The 16,465-nt window shown below is 46.3% G+C and overlaps 1 protein-coding gene across 4 annotated transcripts in view; it reads left to right on the top strand.

The window, feature by feature from the left end:
• LOC119464616 (uncharacterized) overlaps positions 1-14,405 on the top strand; it is a 62,620-nt gene extending 48,215 nt beyond the window's left edge. Inside the window, exons 5-7 of one of the 4 annotated variants that reach the window (XM_037725645.2) lie at positions 75-154; positions 4,748-4,964; positions 14,191-14,405. In XM_037725645.2, coding sequence (XP_037581573.1) covers positions 75-154; positions 4,748-4,964; positions 14,191-14,273 — 380 coding nt within the window. In that variant the 3' untranslated portion in view covers positions 14,274-14,405. The remainder of the gene's footprint in view (positions 1-74; positions 155-4,747; positions 4,965-14,190) is intronic. The other 3 variants (XM_049656134.1, XR_007463475.1, XM_049656133.1) reach the window with 3 other exon arrangements.
• Positions 14,406-16,465: the final 2,060 nt, after the last annotated feature.

Below are 16,465 nucleotides of genomic sequence, written 5' to 3'. Positions count from 1 at the left end.
ATTTTTTAAAGATAATTTCTGTGCACACTAGGTGGTTCCTGTTGTTGCAATGAGTTTTTTTTTTCTTTTTACAGAGTCCCTTCAACTGGTCAGGGAGCTCAAAGGACTGATCCGGACGGTGCAGGGTAGCAACAGAAATATTGAGTCGTCAAAGGTAGCATTTTGTTTATTCACGTTGCACTGCTATACATCAAGACATTGTGGAAACAGTGCCAACGGCAATGAAACGCATGCAAGGCCCGGCTTGCAACTGTCAGTGGTCAACTGTAAGAAACCGCAGAAGCATAAAAGTGCCAAACGTCATCACAAAAATTAAGATGAAGTCTTCTGCTAAAAAGCTTGATGATTAATCATCTTAGTACTGTTTTCATATTTTGCCATAACTGTAGTGTTACTAAAGCTGCATCGAAGCCTTGGTCCAAAAGTGACTGCCAAGGAATTATTTCTGCTTCATATTCTTTCGACATACAGTTGGGAACTAAGGTTCTAGGACTGCACCCACAGAGAAAATGCTAAATTTCGTCAAATTCAGCGTGCGCAACAAGAAAGTGAATGACGCAAAACAATAGACGTTGTCAGAGGCGCATGGAATGTGCGGTGCTCTGTTCTTTGCACTGCAGCTGGACTGAGTTACAAAAACAGCCATTGCAAAATCAATACCAGAGCTTTCTTGCTCTTGTGCGCCTTGCCAGCTACACAGGTTATAAAATAGCAGAATTCCGTGACCATGTGATTGCCAAAGCATGCAAAAGGAACTGCAGGAGCTTCACACTTTGTATCGAAGTAGTGCTTCATGCCTACATAATTCTTTAGAACCGCAGGCAGTTGCAAGTATGTGCTGAAATTTAAACAATATTGCATGGAACGAGGTAGAATTAAAGCATTCGTAATGTATCAGAACAGTGTGCTGGAAGCAGTGTTGCCATTTAGCTATTTTGTTACTAGATTTAGTGACTTTCTTGTCTGTTTTATGAGAAACTTTTCTATTTAGCGGCCAGTGACGTTTTTTAGCGACATGACAGAACAATTGGCAACATTTTAGCGATTTCAGAGTTGGGAAAAGTGCTTTGAAAATTGCCCGTCGGAATTCACTTTATTATTTAAAAGCTGCATGTAAGTGGCTGAAATTGTCTGTACGGTCAGCTCTGTGACTATGAAGTGGTGATTGCCTTCACATGGTGAACACTATACAGTCGAGCCCACTTCAACAATATTCAAGTGCCACGAAAATTCCATTGTTATAACCGATAATTGTTATAACCGGGTTGCATGAAAAATCAAAATAAAGGGATGGCAGAGCAGTTGTGAGAAAACTATAATGGCGGGAAGGCCAGTGCCCCTCCCCACCACCTTCCTCCATCCGGCTGCCCATTGTGTTGACTCGTTTAACAGTTTAACTCAGCTTCCTGCGCGCTCTTATCCCGTGTAACAAGCCGCGGCTGTCGTCGTTTAAGAATAGCACTGCCATAACAAATACATAGTGGAGTCACAGGTGGCAAGTGACATGCGAGCTCCACCGAGGCATCGCTTTGGTGGCCTCAAAAGGGGCCTTTAAAAATGCAAGAAGTTTGCCGCGGCAGCCTCTCAGCTTGAGAAATCCAGAATAAACGCTGGGGCGAGAGCGCCACAAGCATCTTGCCACGTACTTCTTACTGGCTTGCACGAGAAAACCCCATGTCCGCCAGCTTTGCTTGCTTTACAAGAAACTTGTCGTCATCCTTCTACAAGGTGCCGGGTGCTTCACTTAGTGCAGGGAGGTAGGTTAAATTAGTGCTCCAAAGAAGGTAGATTAAATTATTTAAAAAAAATGACAACCAAGCATTTAGTTGAAAAAGATGTGAGCGAATCTTTATTCTCACCTTGAAAAAAAAAATCGGTGATCTTCTGGCCAATTAAACAAATTGCAATATTAACCATTTTTAAACAAATATTCGAAATCCTGCGATTTTTAGTGTTATGTTGGCAGCCTGTAACTTTACGTCTCGATCCATTCCATAGACATGTCGATCAAAGTCAGAACTTGTTTTCGTTTGGAATCGACGCTGTTTTCGCTGTGCTTTTAACTGGTTACGATGCTGCAATACCTTAAGGTTTATTGCGGTTCGACTCCGTTCATTTGCGACGTTATGGCAACGCAGTGCATTCGGTATGATGGCCACTTCGAGAGACGAGCAATTTTGATGGCCGGAGGAGCTGGGAAAGTCCATCGTGGCTCGGTGTCTCGACATCAACGAGTCAATGGTTTGTGGATGGTGGGACCAGTGGCAGGCTCTCTAAATGTGAGGCCAGTCAGCAAGGCTCTGTGGAACTTGAAGGGGCCTGGTACTGACCCTGAATCTTTTAAAAAGTACTTAAATCTCAAACATGCTCTGTGGAACTTGAAGTGGCCTGGTACTGACCCTGAATCTTTTAAGAAGTACTTAAATCTCAAACATGCTCGACAGTACGGAAGATGACTTCAGTCTCGTGCGCTCACTTTTGGAGATAGTTTCACTTTCACGAGACTTGGCTCGTCCCGGCACCGAACCCCTCAATTATACGGCCGACAGCTCTCTTGGCGCTGATAGTGAGCTTAGGACAGCGTCAGAAACACTTGTTGGGGACGCTTTCAGTGTCGAGTCACGCTGAAGTGAAACTACTGTCAAACCTGGAGTCGGCCGGGAACGACGTTTAGGTACGCAATAAACGGTGTATGAATTAACTGCCAATGCCAGTTTAGCAGTTACTTACCGGCCAGAAAAGAACTACGTCACGATGTTTTCAAACACACGCACTCAGACAGGCTTTATTTGCGGGTAGGTAGCAAAAAATCAGTGATCTTCACTTGCCACGACGAGGGCATCTTCAAACTCGATAAAGCCGCGAGCCAGTTTGTCCATGAGGCCCTGCTTACTAACTAAATTAACAAGCATGGTGTAACACGCGCACAGGTAAACATAAACACGTCTCGCTCGATGACTGCAGAAACTCGCGGAGGCGTGGCAGCAGCAGTGAGCGTGCCTTCTCTCGCTTTAACCCGAACTAGACGTCGAAAGCACAGCGCATACGAAGCTACTGGCGCTAGTTGCACTTTGTGTGCAGATCGCTTTGAAGATGAGGCCCCTGCGGGCGCGCACTTTTTCTACGTCGCAGATTGCTTTCAAGATACGGCCATGATACAGCGCTTACGCGGCTGCCGCCGAAGTAAACCCCTCCCTTTCTCACCTCCCCCGTCGTGCATCGCGCCCGACAGAAGCAGCGCACTCCCGCCCCGCCTTTCTTCCTCGTGCGCACGAGATTGAGTCGGCTGACCCTTGCAAGCTTTGGTTCACACATACAGCGTACGGGGTGCAGCGACGATGTTGCCTGTTTGGACATTATATGGAACCTCAAAGCGACGTCCACGGTGACGGCAGAAATGCGCTTCGCAATAAAATGTGCTTCTGCGTAGTTACTACTTGAATTGGATTCGATAGTGACAGTGAATTCGCACCCTCTACCGGCGGTTTCTTCGCTTTACCGGGAGCTAATCTCGAAGGCTATGCTTTTGTGCGCGGCAATCGGCAACAGCTGTATGAGCAGGAAATACATCATGGTGGCCATGTTTTAAGTTCACTGTCACTGGTGACTGTCGTCCGGGTGTCGCACCTCGAGAATCGAACGTCTGCGCACATGAGATTTTGCAGACTTTGTGCCTGTGCATGTAGAACAAGAAAGAAAAATAGTACGCACTAACCGTTTGGTGGGCAATGAGCGACTACGGCTTAAGTGGTCAGCCAGTACATGGGGTTCAATGGGGGCTGGGTGGGGGAATTTTCGTGACTACGTTTAAACCGAAATTACACAATAAGCAGGTACGTATTAACGAGGTTTCACTGTATATATGATAGTGATCGCCTGAGAATACCGTCCAAAGAAAGCTCCGTCTCTTCAGACGACGATGATGAGTGAAGAGAATTCGTTTCCGAATTGCAATTTCTTGAATAAAGATACCATTCCTTTTACCGATCATCTCGCATTACATTCGTGGTTTTATTTTATTTCGCGGGCTGGAAAGTCGCCCCTCGTGTTGCAATCATGGTCGCGTTACATTCGGGTAAATACGGTATTGTACACCTGTTATCAGCTGGCTGCAGTGTGCTCACGTGCCAGCCTGCGTCTGCTTAGGTATTTTTTTTTCTCGGCTGGTACCAGCGAGGTGTCGTACGGGGCGTGGTCGGCGTAAAATTGTGTTGTATAATCGAGGTTTTTAATATATATTTCTATGGGGGCTTTGTCAGGACCAAACCAGTGCATTGTAAAATGCAGGTAGTCGCATGACCAGGGGACATATAATCAAGGTTGCACTGTAAAGGTTCGCTAGCTTTGCTTTTATAGCCAAAGGTTTTTAATTCGTAAAATAGCCTAAGAAAGCTCTGGGCAGAAGAACATGCGCCAACAGCTGTGTGTGTTCCGATGTCTTTGAATAGTTATGTGTGTTACATTTTTTTGCACATGATCATGGAATAACAGCTGTAGTTGGTGTTGCACCTGCACCAAAACACGATGGAATTGCACCATTCTTCAATATTACATCTACTACAGCGAACGCTTTCTAATTCAACCCTCATTAATTGGACAAATCAGCTGATTCAGACATATCTGCTTGGCTGCAGCAGGTTACGCATTATTCTGTGCCATCAAATAAATGCTCTTCAGTTGGCATGATAGCTCGATACGCTTTCCTCCTTGCCTCTCGTCCACTGGAATTTCAATTTCTCTATTCCAGGTGGACATTGGTAGCGGAGTCTTGGTCGACAAGTTGCAGCTGGACCAACTGGTCCGGGAGCCCAACTCAGCGTGTAGGTTTGCTCGCCGCCTGCTTCGCATGGTGTTTACCACTGAGGAGATGCGAGGGAAGAGTCTCTATGGGAAGACCTACGGTGTCAACAAGGACACGCAGCCCAAGGAAGCACTGGACCCTGTGCGGCTTAACGCAGTCATAGGTAATGAGGCACGCTTGCTCCTACGGCATCTTGATGCATGGGCAAACTTAAACGGACCACAACTGCCCAAAACATGTCATGAGATTTTGATGGAACTGACCAGGACTTGTAGTGATAGAATCAAACGTGCCGTTCATGGTTCATGTAGGAATTATAATTTGGAATTCGCACGGAAGTTTAAAAAAAAGCAGTATGTCGCGGCATGCCACGGTGAAACTTTCATACTAGTATTGTAGTGCCACCACGTGACCGTGATTAGCTGTTATTGGGACCTTGATGACATCAGTGCATCATGCGCATGTCAAATTGTGCATGTTTGTTCTGTGTGTCAGATTACACTCCGAGGTCATGCCCTATCAATAAAGTCATGGCACGACATCATGTGTGCATCTCATATGTAATTCGCATGCCATGTCATGCATGTCATGAAAGCAAGTGCTGCACGTCAAATTGCACTCTGAATACATGTCATGTCATTGACATCATGCCATGAGGTACATGTCTCGTGCGTGGCTAGAAAGCCTGAAAGCCACTGTGCAAGCTTGGGGTGGCCTTACTGCACGACATTGGATCACAAGATGGCGGACCTTTGCACAGCTCTGGCTTCCTTCAGGAGCCGTATGTAATAACTCTAAGCCTCCCAGTTGCTCCCTCACATTGTGCATCTGCTTCGTGCGCATTTGTGCTTTGGACTACGTTCCGTTGTCGAAGCCTCACAAGACGAAATGCTTCCAAAGTTAAGAGTGCATGTGTGGCTACAGAAACAATGCATCTCTTGTAAAAGCGTTGCTTTATTTTGAAAAATTGGCTTGGCTTAGATAAGAGAACCGGGCTTGACTTATATGTGACCAAAGTAATTCAATGAGAAACATAGAGAGCACATAGCTATCATTGTAGAAATAATCTAACAGTTCAGGAAGCATGAACCACGTGCACATTGGCTATATAAACAAAAATTTTATTTCTTATGGATAGGGCCGCACTTGTCTTATACTTCCCTACCATGCAGGCGTACAATTGTTATCATGCTTGCCTATCTATTTCCAGCATAGGATTCCATAAAGGCAATCATAACTACAGATTTAAAAATTCTGATAAAATGTATTTCCAAATTTCCCATGTTACCACTGCGAGGTTGGACACTCTGGCAAATAAGCTTTTCACTGCATTAAAGAAATTTGTTACCATGCCTCTTAAAGGTACACTAAAGGCAAATACTAAGTCAACGTGCACTGTTGAAGTACCGTTCCAGAAACCTCGCAGTACTTGTTCCGTGCCAAGAAAAGACTTGGCTTACGAGAAAATTGCATCTGAAAGGTCCACCTACCGCCAGCGCAATTCAAATCACCTGCCCCCGAGCGGGGAGTGGTGAGGTTACATATGCCATCACAGCCCTTTACAGCCACCGGTAAATAAAACAGCGCCCGTCAACGGTTTTCTGCAGAAAACGCAAACGCGTGGCCATGGAGAAACCGAGCCAAGACACAGCGTTGATTCGCCGCTGCTCTTGGTCAAGTGGTGTGGACCATGCGGGAAAACCGCGACATCACATGGACGTGGCATTCTCTGCTACTTGCAGTTTGTGTGAGTCTCGCGAGCCAGCAAAACTAGTGCAGCACTTTATGATAACGAAAGTAGTTCAACGTGACAGTGTGGGTGGTGCAGAGTGGAGAAAACAAAACCTTTCGACTGCACGCGTTGTCAAGGTTAGCGTGAACGAGTTCTTATTTCTAAATGTCAAATTGAACTGGACAAGTAGCATTTTCCTTTCGTCTTATAATGCAGTGCAATGATTTTTTTATTATGAGAGGTTGAGTACCAGTGAGGAGTTAGAATGAGGAGGCCTACGTCATCGGGCTAGTACTTGCAACGTCCTGGGGAAGTCTCTAATCGTGACCTACAGTTACCTTAGTTTCTCGATTACTAAAGCTCTGTTTGCAATAACATTGACGCCCTAGACGTTCTCGAGCACTTATCTATCACTTTAGAGAGACAGAGAATAAACTTTTATTATGAGCAAGCGCAGTCTGCGCCCTAGGTGGGCGGCCTCCTTATTCCAGCTAGCTGCGGGCCATGGCCATCTCCCCTGCCCGTTCGATGAGGCTGCGCTGTCTGTTTGTGTCCGGGTCTGACAGATTGGCCTCCCACTGCTCTTCAGTTAGTGTGTGAATGTCTATGTTGCCATCTTTTCTCACACATCCCCATACCATATGGCATAGGGTGTCTGGGACATCACAGCACGTGCAGAGGTATGAATGCTGGGTAGGCGAGATTCGGTGCAATAGAATACCGTGGACGTAGCTGTTCGTTTGCAGTTTCCTGAGGATTACTGCCTCTTCCATAGTTAGGCCGGGGTGAGGTGGCGGGTAAGTGCTTCTGTCTAGTCTGTAGTGTTGCAGAATATTGCTGTACTTTTTCGGGACGTCATTTAGTCTAGTTGGCGCGTCCTCTGAGAAAGCCCGGTGAACGTGAGCTCGGGCGGAGGCGTCGGCGTCGGCTGCCTCATTCCCCAGTAGGGACTCGTGCCTGGAGTCCAAACGAAGTATGTTTCCAGTAGGTTCTTCTTTGCCGTTTCTGTGAGGATTTTTAGGGCTTGCCTGGAGATTCTCCGTTTCTGAAAATTCCGGCAAGCTGCTTGTGAATCTGCAAATATTATTGCTCCCTCCCCACAGGTTGAGATTGCCAAGGCTATTGCTGTTTCTTCTGCTGTATCTATCTCTCTTGTTAAGATGCTAGCGGCCGTTCTTTCTTTGCCCTTGCTGTCGACGACACTGATCGCATGGGCCGAAATTCCTGTATATTTCGCTGCATTGGTGTATCGTGTGTCCGGATTTGGGCCATAAGTTTTTCGGAGAATCTCTATTCTGGCTTTTCTTCTTCCTTCATGGTGGGTTGGATGCATATTTCTTGGAATAGGGGCTACAGAAATGTACTGTCGAATTGTCTCTGGGATTGTCCTTTTCTTGTTGCGTAGTTGCATAGATTCAGTGTATCCTAATCTTCTGAGTGTTGCCCTTCCTGTTTCAGTAAGTTTAAGGCGTTCGAGTTGGTTAACTTTGTGCGCTTCGACTAGCTCCTCCCAAGTGTTGTGGAGGCATAAGCGGAGTAGTCGCTGTGTGGAGGAGCATTCCGAGATCACAATGGCAATCTTGAAGGCCTTCCGGATGAGGGCTTGGATGATTCTGACTGCACCATGGTCTTTCAGGCTGTATCTTCTGTTTGCTACCCGTCGTACCAAATGTGCTACTTGCGTGATGGTTTCTTGCAGTTTGGGTAGGGTGGCGGTGCCCGATCCGTCCTTGTGCACATGTAGGCCGAGGACTTTGAGTGACTACTTTAGGAATTTGCACGCCATTAAGAAAGAGTTCTGGTTCTGGGAATTCACCTTTTGGCGGTCTTCCTTTGGTTCTTGCTTTTAGTATGAGAAGCTGATTTTTCTGGCGCACATGCAAGCCTGCAAGCCTTGAGGTAGTTTTCTGTACGATCCACCGCTTCTTGAAGTGCATCCTGTTGGGTTCCTTAGGATCCGGCTGTTGTCCAGATGGTAACGTCATCGGCATAGAGGGCGTGTCTTATCCCCTCTATTCCGTTGAATATATTTGGTAGTTTCAGCATGGCTATACTAAAAAGGAGAGGCGAGATGACAGAGCCTTGTGGAGTTCCTTTGTTCGCCATCTCAAGCTTGTTCGATTTCAGGCTGCCCAGTGCCACTGTTGCTGTTCTGCTGGTCAGGAAGTTTTGTACATAGTGGTATATTCTTTCGCCACAGTGCGTATCCTGGAGGTTCTTCAACACTGCTTCATGAGAGACATTGTCAAAGGCTCCTTTCACATCCATGGCCAGGATTGCGCTCTTGCTGTGTTTGCCTAGATGATCGATGACGTCCTCCTTCAGTTGTAAGATGTCTTGAGTCGGTAAGTGGAGGCGGAATCCATACATGGTGCCGGGAATGTACCCGTTTTCTTCCAAGTATGGAGTTAGTGTGTTAAGGACCATATGCTCGTGCAACTTGCCTGCGCATGACATTAGGAATATGGGTCACATGTTTCCTATTCCCAGTGGCTTGTTTGGCTTCGGGATCATGATGACCTTCGCGTGTTTCCAGATTGCTGGAGTTATTCCACTTGCCCAGCTTTCGTTGATGGTCTTTAGGAGGTTTTCTGCCGTGGTCTTGCTTAGATTGTAGAGTATCTTGTTGTTTATGCAGTCTTTGCCTGGGCTAGTGTTTCGGGTGAGCTTTGCCAACGCCGCTTCAATTTATGCCTGTGTGAATGGGCGATCGAGTTATTAATTTAGGTTGCCTGTGTAATCTAGGTGCGTTCCCGAGATTGATGTGGCCTGTGTGCCTCCTGTCAACTTCTTCTGTACTTCCAAGATTTCGTCTTCTGAGCCTCCGTAATTTCGGAGGAGCTTCGTGAGGTTTTCTTGACGTGGTTTTAGATTCCTTAGTGTTTAACTGCGACTTGAGGATGTTCCATGTCTTGCGGTTGCTTAGAGTTCCCTGAAGTCTGTCACACATTTGGTTCCAGTTCTGCCTTTCTAATTGGTCGGCGTATTCTTCAGCTTGCTTGGTCAATTCCGCAATGCGTTTTTTCAGGACTCTGTTACGTTTCTGTTTCTTCCATCTACGGATAAGGCTTCTACGAGCTTCCCACAGGTGGAGAAGGTGGGTGTCCACCGCCGGTATTTCCGTGGTCAGTTGAATTTCCTTGGTGTATTTCTCTACCTTTTCTATGGTGGATTTGGTCCATTGTTCGAGATCATCGGCAGTTGGTGTGGATTCTTCATTATGGAAAGTGGTCCAATCCGTGATTTTAGCCTTACCGATTTTAATGGGTGCTCTCCTGTAAGCGACTTCCGTCTGTACCACGTGGTGGTCCTTCCCCAGGGTTTCTTCGAGTGTTGTCCATTCCACTTGGGATATACCTGCTGTGAAGGTAGGGGTGTGCGTGTGGTTCCATAATGCTAGCTGATGATATTGTGCTGTGTCGTGGACATTCGCTTCCTTCTTGTCCGTCTTGTGATAGTCCCAAGCTGTGTGGTAGGCGTTAAAGTCCCCCAACACTACGAGCTTGTGCTCTCGCATACTTCGTCACTTCTCTCAGGAGGGCATCGAAGCTGGCAAGAGAATCCCTCGGAGGGCTATAAATGTTAAAGATAAAAAGGCTTTGGTCCATCTTCCTAGGGGGAAGTATTTCACAAAGGTGTGTTCGATCCGATTGGTAACCTGATGCTGTTGCACAACTAGTAGATTTTGTTTTAGGATTGCTGTGTGGGTCCTCCCTTCTGCTAAGTGAATTTCATACCTTGACATACTCTTAAAGGGCCCCTCGCCAGGCCACATAGCAAATTCTGGTTATACGCTGGAAGTTCTTCCGTGCCCTCTAGGGAGCGTTCTATGCAAGAATTTTTCAAATTGGTTCATTTAATAGCGGAGGTAGAAATATTTCAGTGCCGCGAACCCATGATTTCAGGAGGCAAGCGCGACCGCCAAGAGAGACACTCTCGCCATTTGCCCCGTATAGCTTCCGCAAGTGAAATTCCTTCCCTGCGCTCTCCCATGCCGCAGCCAGAGAATCGTGGGACACATACGTCACGGGCCCTGCCTTTCTTTTTTTTGCTGTCTTGCTTTCGTGCTGCGCGGCACACTTCCAGTGACGGCTTCGAGTGCGAGCTGTTGCGTTTGTCTTGTTTCGCCTAGCGCACAATTTTGTGTGCTGTGCACGAGAACGCCCGACCAGTGGTATAAGTCAGTGTTGCATGAACACTGAGGCAGATATAAGCGGGTCACAGAGCATGATCTTGCACTGGGATACGGCAGAAAATTACATACTTTCGTTGTAAGCGCACGCGACTGCACGACGTGGTAACAAGCAGACAAAACGGAAGTACATCTCTCTTCCTGTGCTGCGAAGTAAAACAAAAGCATGCAGACAGTTGTTTTGTGTTTTATTATTTCTCATCTTTTATTGGTCAATTGAAGCAATAGCTTAAACAAATAACTGATGTTGCCTTAAATGGTTCTCGAAGTCGTGTGTCACTACGAGCAATGCCACAGCACAGCGATGTACGTAGGCGCGCTTGTGCGATATACGTCGACTCTCCGGCTGGCAGCGCGGCGTCCACAAGGAGAAGGGCAAATGGTGTTTAGTTCGAAATTTAACCTCTTTTCGCGGCATGTAGCGAAAACACTTGGCAGACATGATTGTTAGCGTGCATTGTATGCACTGAGCTTGTCATCTAAAAATTGCCAGACCTGGTGAAGGGCTCTTTAAGGGGGGAGGAGGGGCGGAAAATTGGCACACACACTGTACATTGCAATAGAGAAGCAAATCTAAAACTTTATTAAGATATCCTCATTAGTTTTTTGTTTTATAAGAATTTACAAAAGTTTAAAAGTTCCTTGCTCGTGGAAAGCCTGTAACAGTAACGAAACATGCCAGGGAGCTGCCTTTAGTTTTATTCTTTTCTCAAAAGAGCACTACAGGGTACAACAGTCTCAAAATTTTTTTAACCCCTTTATTTTTTTTTACACAGAAAATCATGTTCACCTTCACTAATTATACCAGAACTTGTCACTCACAAATTAGCATGTAGAAAAAAAGTAAGCCATCAACAAGATATTGAAGACTGTCATACCCTCAAGCACATTTCAGGGAATACATAAAAACAAACGGGATCGAAATCGGTCGAGCCATTGTGCTATGCTTTTCCATGAGCGTGGTGACCGACAAAAAAAAACACAATTGGGAAAACCGGCTGCAAAGTTTTGCAAGCAGCGCAGATTTATTAGAATGTATTAAGACTGTAATATTTGGCATCATTGCTGTCAGGCATCTTCTTGCACCTTTGCCTCTTCGTTTGGTGGGCGTTTAAAATTTCATAGCCTGGCTGGTCCATCAAATTGAGCTTCCGTTCAGTTGCGGACTCCGCGCGAAGGGAGTCGCGAACGCTGCATGCATGCGCTTGTGCAGTCGCAGCTGACACGAAACGTGGCTCGAGGCGCGTCTGAATGGTGTGTCGTTCGTGCGACTGTTTGTCCGGTGAATCATCGGTTATCACACTGTAGCTCGTCGACGGTTGGGGTTTGCTCGGAGGCGGCGTGTCCGTGTCACACGATGCATCAGAAACTGAGTGCACCATCTTTGCCGGCGATGGTGACCTTCGGCTCGTGTCGATACGATCTCAGCTGATTCGCGTGGCCGTACGCCGAGGCGCGGGAGCCTCCATTGGCGTGTTTTCCGTCGACTGCATTATCAGTGCCGATGACACAGGGCGATTGTCGGTTTCGCTGCTCGAGTCACACGGTGCAAGATAGCGCGGCACATAATCCACAGTGCAAGGTAGCGCGGCACGTTCAGTCGGGTGCTCCTCCGCTTCTCCCACTAATTGCCATATTTTTCTCGCAGTAGGAGGCTCGTGCTTCCGTATTCTGAAGGCGTGCTTCGTCCAAAATCTCTTCTCGAACGAGCGACGATCCATCACTAACCTGGGAGCTCTCAGAAATCCGAATTCTGCGTGTCAAGTGAAGATGCCGGCGTGGTTTGCGAAGCGGACAACTGCGGTCGCCATCTTGCGCGCTGCCGCAGCAGTAACCAATGGGGAGACGCCTTTCAGCACGGCAGCCAATTGGAGGCCCGCTTTCATCACAGGGCCCGTGTGACTACTTTCAGCAGACCCGCGCTTCTTTTGTGTTTGTGCATTTGTTACAAGATGGCGACTACCGACGAATTGAGAACCGGAACGGCGAAACTTTGAGCTTTCAAACGATACCAAGATGGCGGCGCTCGGTGGCGTGAAATACGAGATATGGCTCCGTGAACTGCGGTGATTTTGCGTGATTTAAAGCTGTTTTCTCCCCTGCACACTGATAAATTAATTTTTTCGGGCACTTTTCGTGCATTTTCAGCCAATCCATTTTGATACAGCATAGATTAGGCGTTGCAGATACCGAAACGCGTGGTTTCCAAAAATCGATTTTTCTCACGATTTTCGTGATCTGGTCCCCGTGTCCCCCCTTAATAGAATCTGCGGCACCTTGATATAAAATTATGCAAATTTTATACATTTATCGACAGTCGATCACAATTCGTGACATGGGGATTGACATCATGTCACATCAAGTCACCTCATGGTCATTCCCGACGTTGGTGGGAATCACCAGAAGGTGATTGACATCATCACAAGCAGGAAGTAAGGATTGAGATGCCACCTCGTGAGCTTGAACTCAGCAGCTGCTGAGCTGGGCAAGAAATTGCAGCTAAGAAGGAGATTACACTAATTTCCAGTGTGTGTGAATGAATGAGATTTGTTTCCCTCTTTTTGAATTTTGGCCTTTAGTACCCTTGAATTGCCCTTAAATTTTGAACTGAAGGTTCTGTATGAACCCCGATAAAATGCCACATTCTAGCACCAGCCACAAGGCAAGCTTCTGGATTTCAACAATATTTTGGATTTTAAGAGGGATGCTGGGAGCGTGGTGAAAAGCCAGCTGTCATGCTGGCTCGATGAGCACCCCGCATCATTGACAGGCTTCATCAGCAGCAGCAGCTGTTGCAGCATAGCTAACACAAGCAGGTGCAAACAGAGGATGATACAAACATAAAAAAGTTAGGTTTGTGGACTAAAATATGTAAGAGATGTAAATTATGCTGAAACAAGAAAATAGTTACCGTAAAGCTGCTGAGCACAAGGTCGCGGGATTAAATTTCGAACGCGGCTGCTGCATTTCGATGAGGGCGAAATGCAGAAAACACCCGTGTGCTTAGACTTAGGTGCATGTTAAAGAACCCCAGGTGGTCCAAATTAATCCGGAGTCCCCATACGGCGTGCCTTATAATCGGATGGTGGTTTTGGCACATAAAATTTTGTAATTTTTTTTAACCTTAAAGCAAACAGCAAGTGAGAGAGAAAAAAAAGAACAAGCAACAATACTATGTTTACATGTGCACATGTCTGTGTAAACACACTCAATAACACCATGAAGTAGGCATTTTTAAATGAAAATGAGCAAATAACGCTTCTTATCAAGTGATGAAAAAAAGAGACATAAAGAGTTAGAAAAGAAGAAGCGAGCACTGTAATACATTTCAGCAACTTGAAGTAAGACTGCACAAGGAATCCCTTTGAATTCAAAGAATTTGCAGCGAAAATAATGTCATGGTGTCTTTTCAATCATAGGCAGAGTCACAGCATTATAAAAGCTTATTATTGCTTTTTCTTTCAGGTTACACATGTGAGCACTTCAACACATTCCCTGGCCGGTTGAAGAACAGTCTTTCAAGCATGCTTTCTCGAGATATAAAGTAAGCACGAAAAATGACCTGCTGGGACCTGCAATCAAATCACCACATCAAAAATGCATAACAATGCTGAATTCTCTGAGCCTCATTTAAATGATGTGTCTGAAACATCTCTTTTATGAAGAATAAATGTTGTGGAAGCGCAGTTGCTGACTCATGATTCACTTGGACTCGTAAATTCATATGTTGAGAGTGTGACTAAAAAGAATTCTCGCAGGACCTATGTCACGATGACTGTCGACGTTAATGGGATTAGCAGATTAGTACTAGTGACGCCATATTGCCGTTGAAAATGGGTCATGTGTGAGTTGTGCACTGCAGATGGGCTCCTCTGTCGCTTTTTCCTTTGGACATGCTGTGCCATTTAGGGTTGCACACGCAACGTCCTTGTGACCTTCAAGATTACACCGGTGGCACGGCGGTGTAAGCTAATGCGGAGAATTAATCCCTCCTTGCCCACGAGCAATTTCGGAGCAGCGTGCTGAAGCAGTCGGCTGCCTTGCTCGAGGAACCAGTGTGAAGCGGGTTTCGTTCTGCTAAAGTGTACTAGATTGGGGGAGTGGGTTCGACGCAGGCTCCCTGCTGAGGCTTTCTTTTATTGAAAAGTTGGTGGCACCACCGTCGCTTTCTCCCGAATGAGTGGCCCTGCGCACCGGCCGGACACTTGTCGTGTCGGAGACCCTACCGCAGCTGCATGCAGCTTTGACAGGCAGATACTCAGTAGCGGTAACACCGATATTATTCCCCACCGATCTATCGTAAATACAATGAAGAAAGAGTGGTGGAAAAAATGCAAATGACGCAGCAACGACGGTGCGTCGAGCAGACGACAGCTACTCAGCCCGTGAGCTCGCCTCAGCCAATGCGCGTTGCCGGAATAGCCGGAGCCAACGTTTATTGGCCGGAGATTCAGAATAAGGTGATGGCAGCATCGCCACAATTTCAACGTTTTTTGCTTCAGCCTCGGTGCTTGCCAAGGCATCCGCTGGACCCACTCTCCCATTCTCGTACACTCTGGTTCTGAGAGAAACTTGTTTTTTTTTCATTGAAGTGTAATGTGGCTAAATACTAAGTAGGAACAAAGTGCCTGAAGAATGCTAATTGCATTAAAACAGAAAAATTTACTAGAAAGAACTACCTTCAATCTGAAATTAGCTAAAAGATTCTTCGATTTGGTTGCTGTAGGCACCTATACTTTCACGCAACGAGGCCGGCCTGTATTTAAGCTAGTGTCATGTCACCACTTGTGCAAGCATGTGCCGTGCAGCCAGTGTTGTCCCGGCTTGTACCAAATCGCATTCTTTGGCGACTTTGCTCACAGGTTACCCACCATAGCTGAGTGTCTATGGCTGCTGAGGATGAGGGCACAGATTTGATTCGATAGAGGCAACATGCAAAACGCTTCCGTACTTACATTTAGGTGGCCAAAATTAATACAGAGCCCCTAAATACGGCGTCCCTCATAGCCACACTGTTTCTTTGGACATTAAGCCCTTCCGTACCATGCATGTCTTGTAAATATCGCCAAAGACGAGCTCAGCTCATTGACGGTACTTCTGATTTTCTAGCACGGTTGTGGACGAGCTGGGTTCGTCTCAATGATTTGTTGTGGTTCTTGTAGATGGCAGCATGCAATCTGTGGGTCAGCGCAAGCAGGAGCGAGCTTATTCTGATGGAGGAGGGCAAAGTGTGTTGGCAAGTGGAGTCTTTAAAATTAATTTGGCCACTTTTGGCGAGAATTTGGAGCAATAGTGTGCCACAGAAAGGGATGAAGACCACAAAACAAGGGTTGAGTGTTGAGTGGGATTGAGTGTTGGTCATTCATGGCAAAAAAGAAGCAGTATGAAAGACTCCCATCTTCCTGACAGATAGAATAAAAATTCAGTTGGAAGTCAGCATCTGTCTAAGTCTTTCTCTTTCGCAATCCTTTGTCCAAGTTCGCGCTGTTAAACGTCATAGATAGATACACATGGTTTGTCAGCACCGTGTGTACCTTTCTATGTCCCCGTCTTCTGCACTGTGCTCATTTTGCTATGAATCAGTCAATCGCACACATTGGCTGGCTTCTGCCAGCATACTGACCATCCCTTGCATTGCCACTTTCTCACTGTTCCCTTGCTTTGTTTAGGCTGTCATTAATTCAGAGAGTGAAGTGAAAGTTCGTTCCATTAGAAGCTTTGTGATGATGATTCTGAAAAA

Source organism: Dermacentor silvarum, chromosome 9, assembly GCF_013339745.2.
Source record: "Dermacentor silvarum isolate Dsil-2018 chromosome 9, BIME_Dsil_1.4, whole genome shotgun sequence".
NCBI lineage: Eukaryota > Metazoa > Arthropoda > Arachnida > Ixodida > Ixodidae > Dermacentor > Dermacentor silvarum.
The sequence above is the reverse complement of the archived record's forward strand: the minus strand, read 5'-3'. Positions and strand labels throughout refer to the sequence as shown.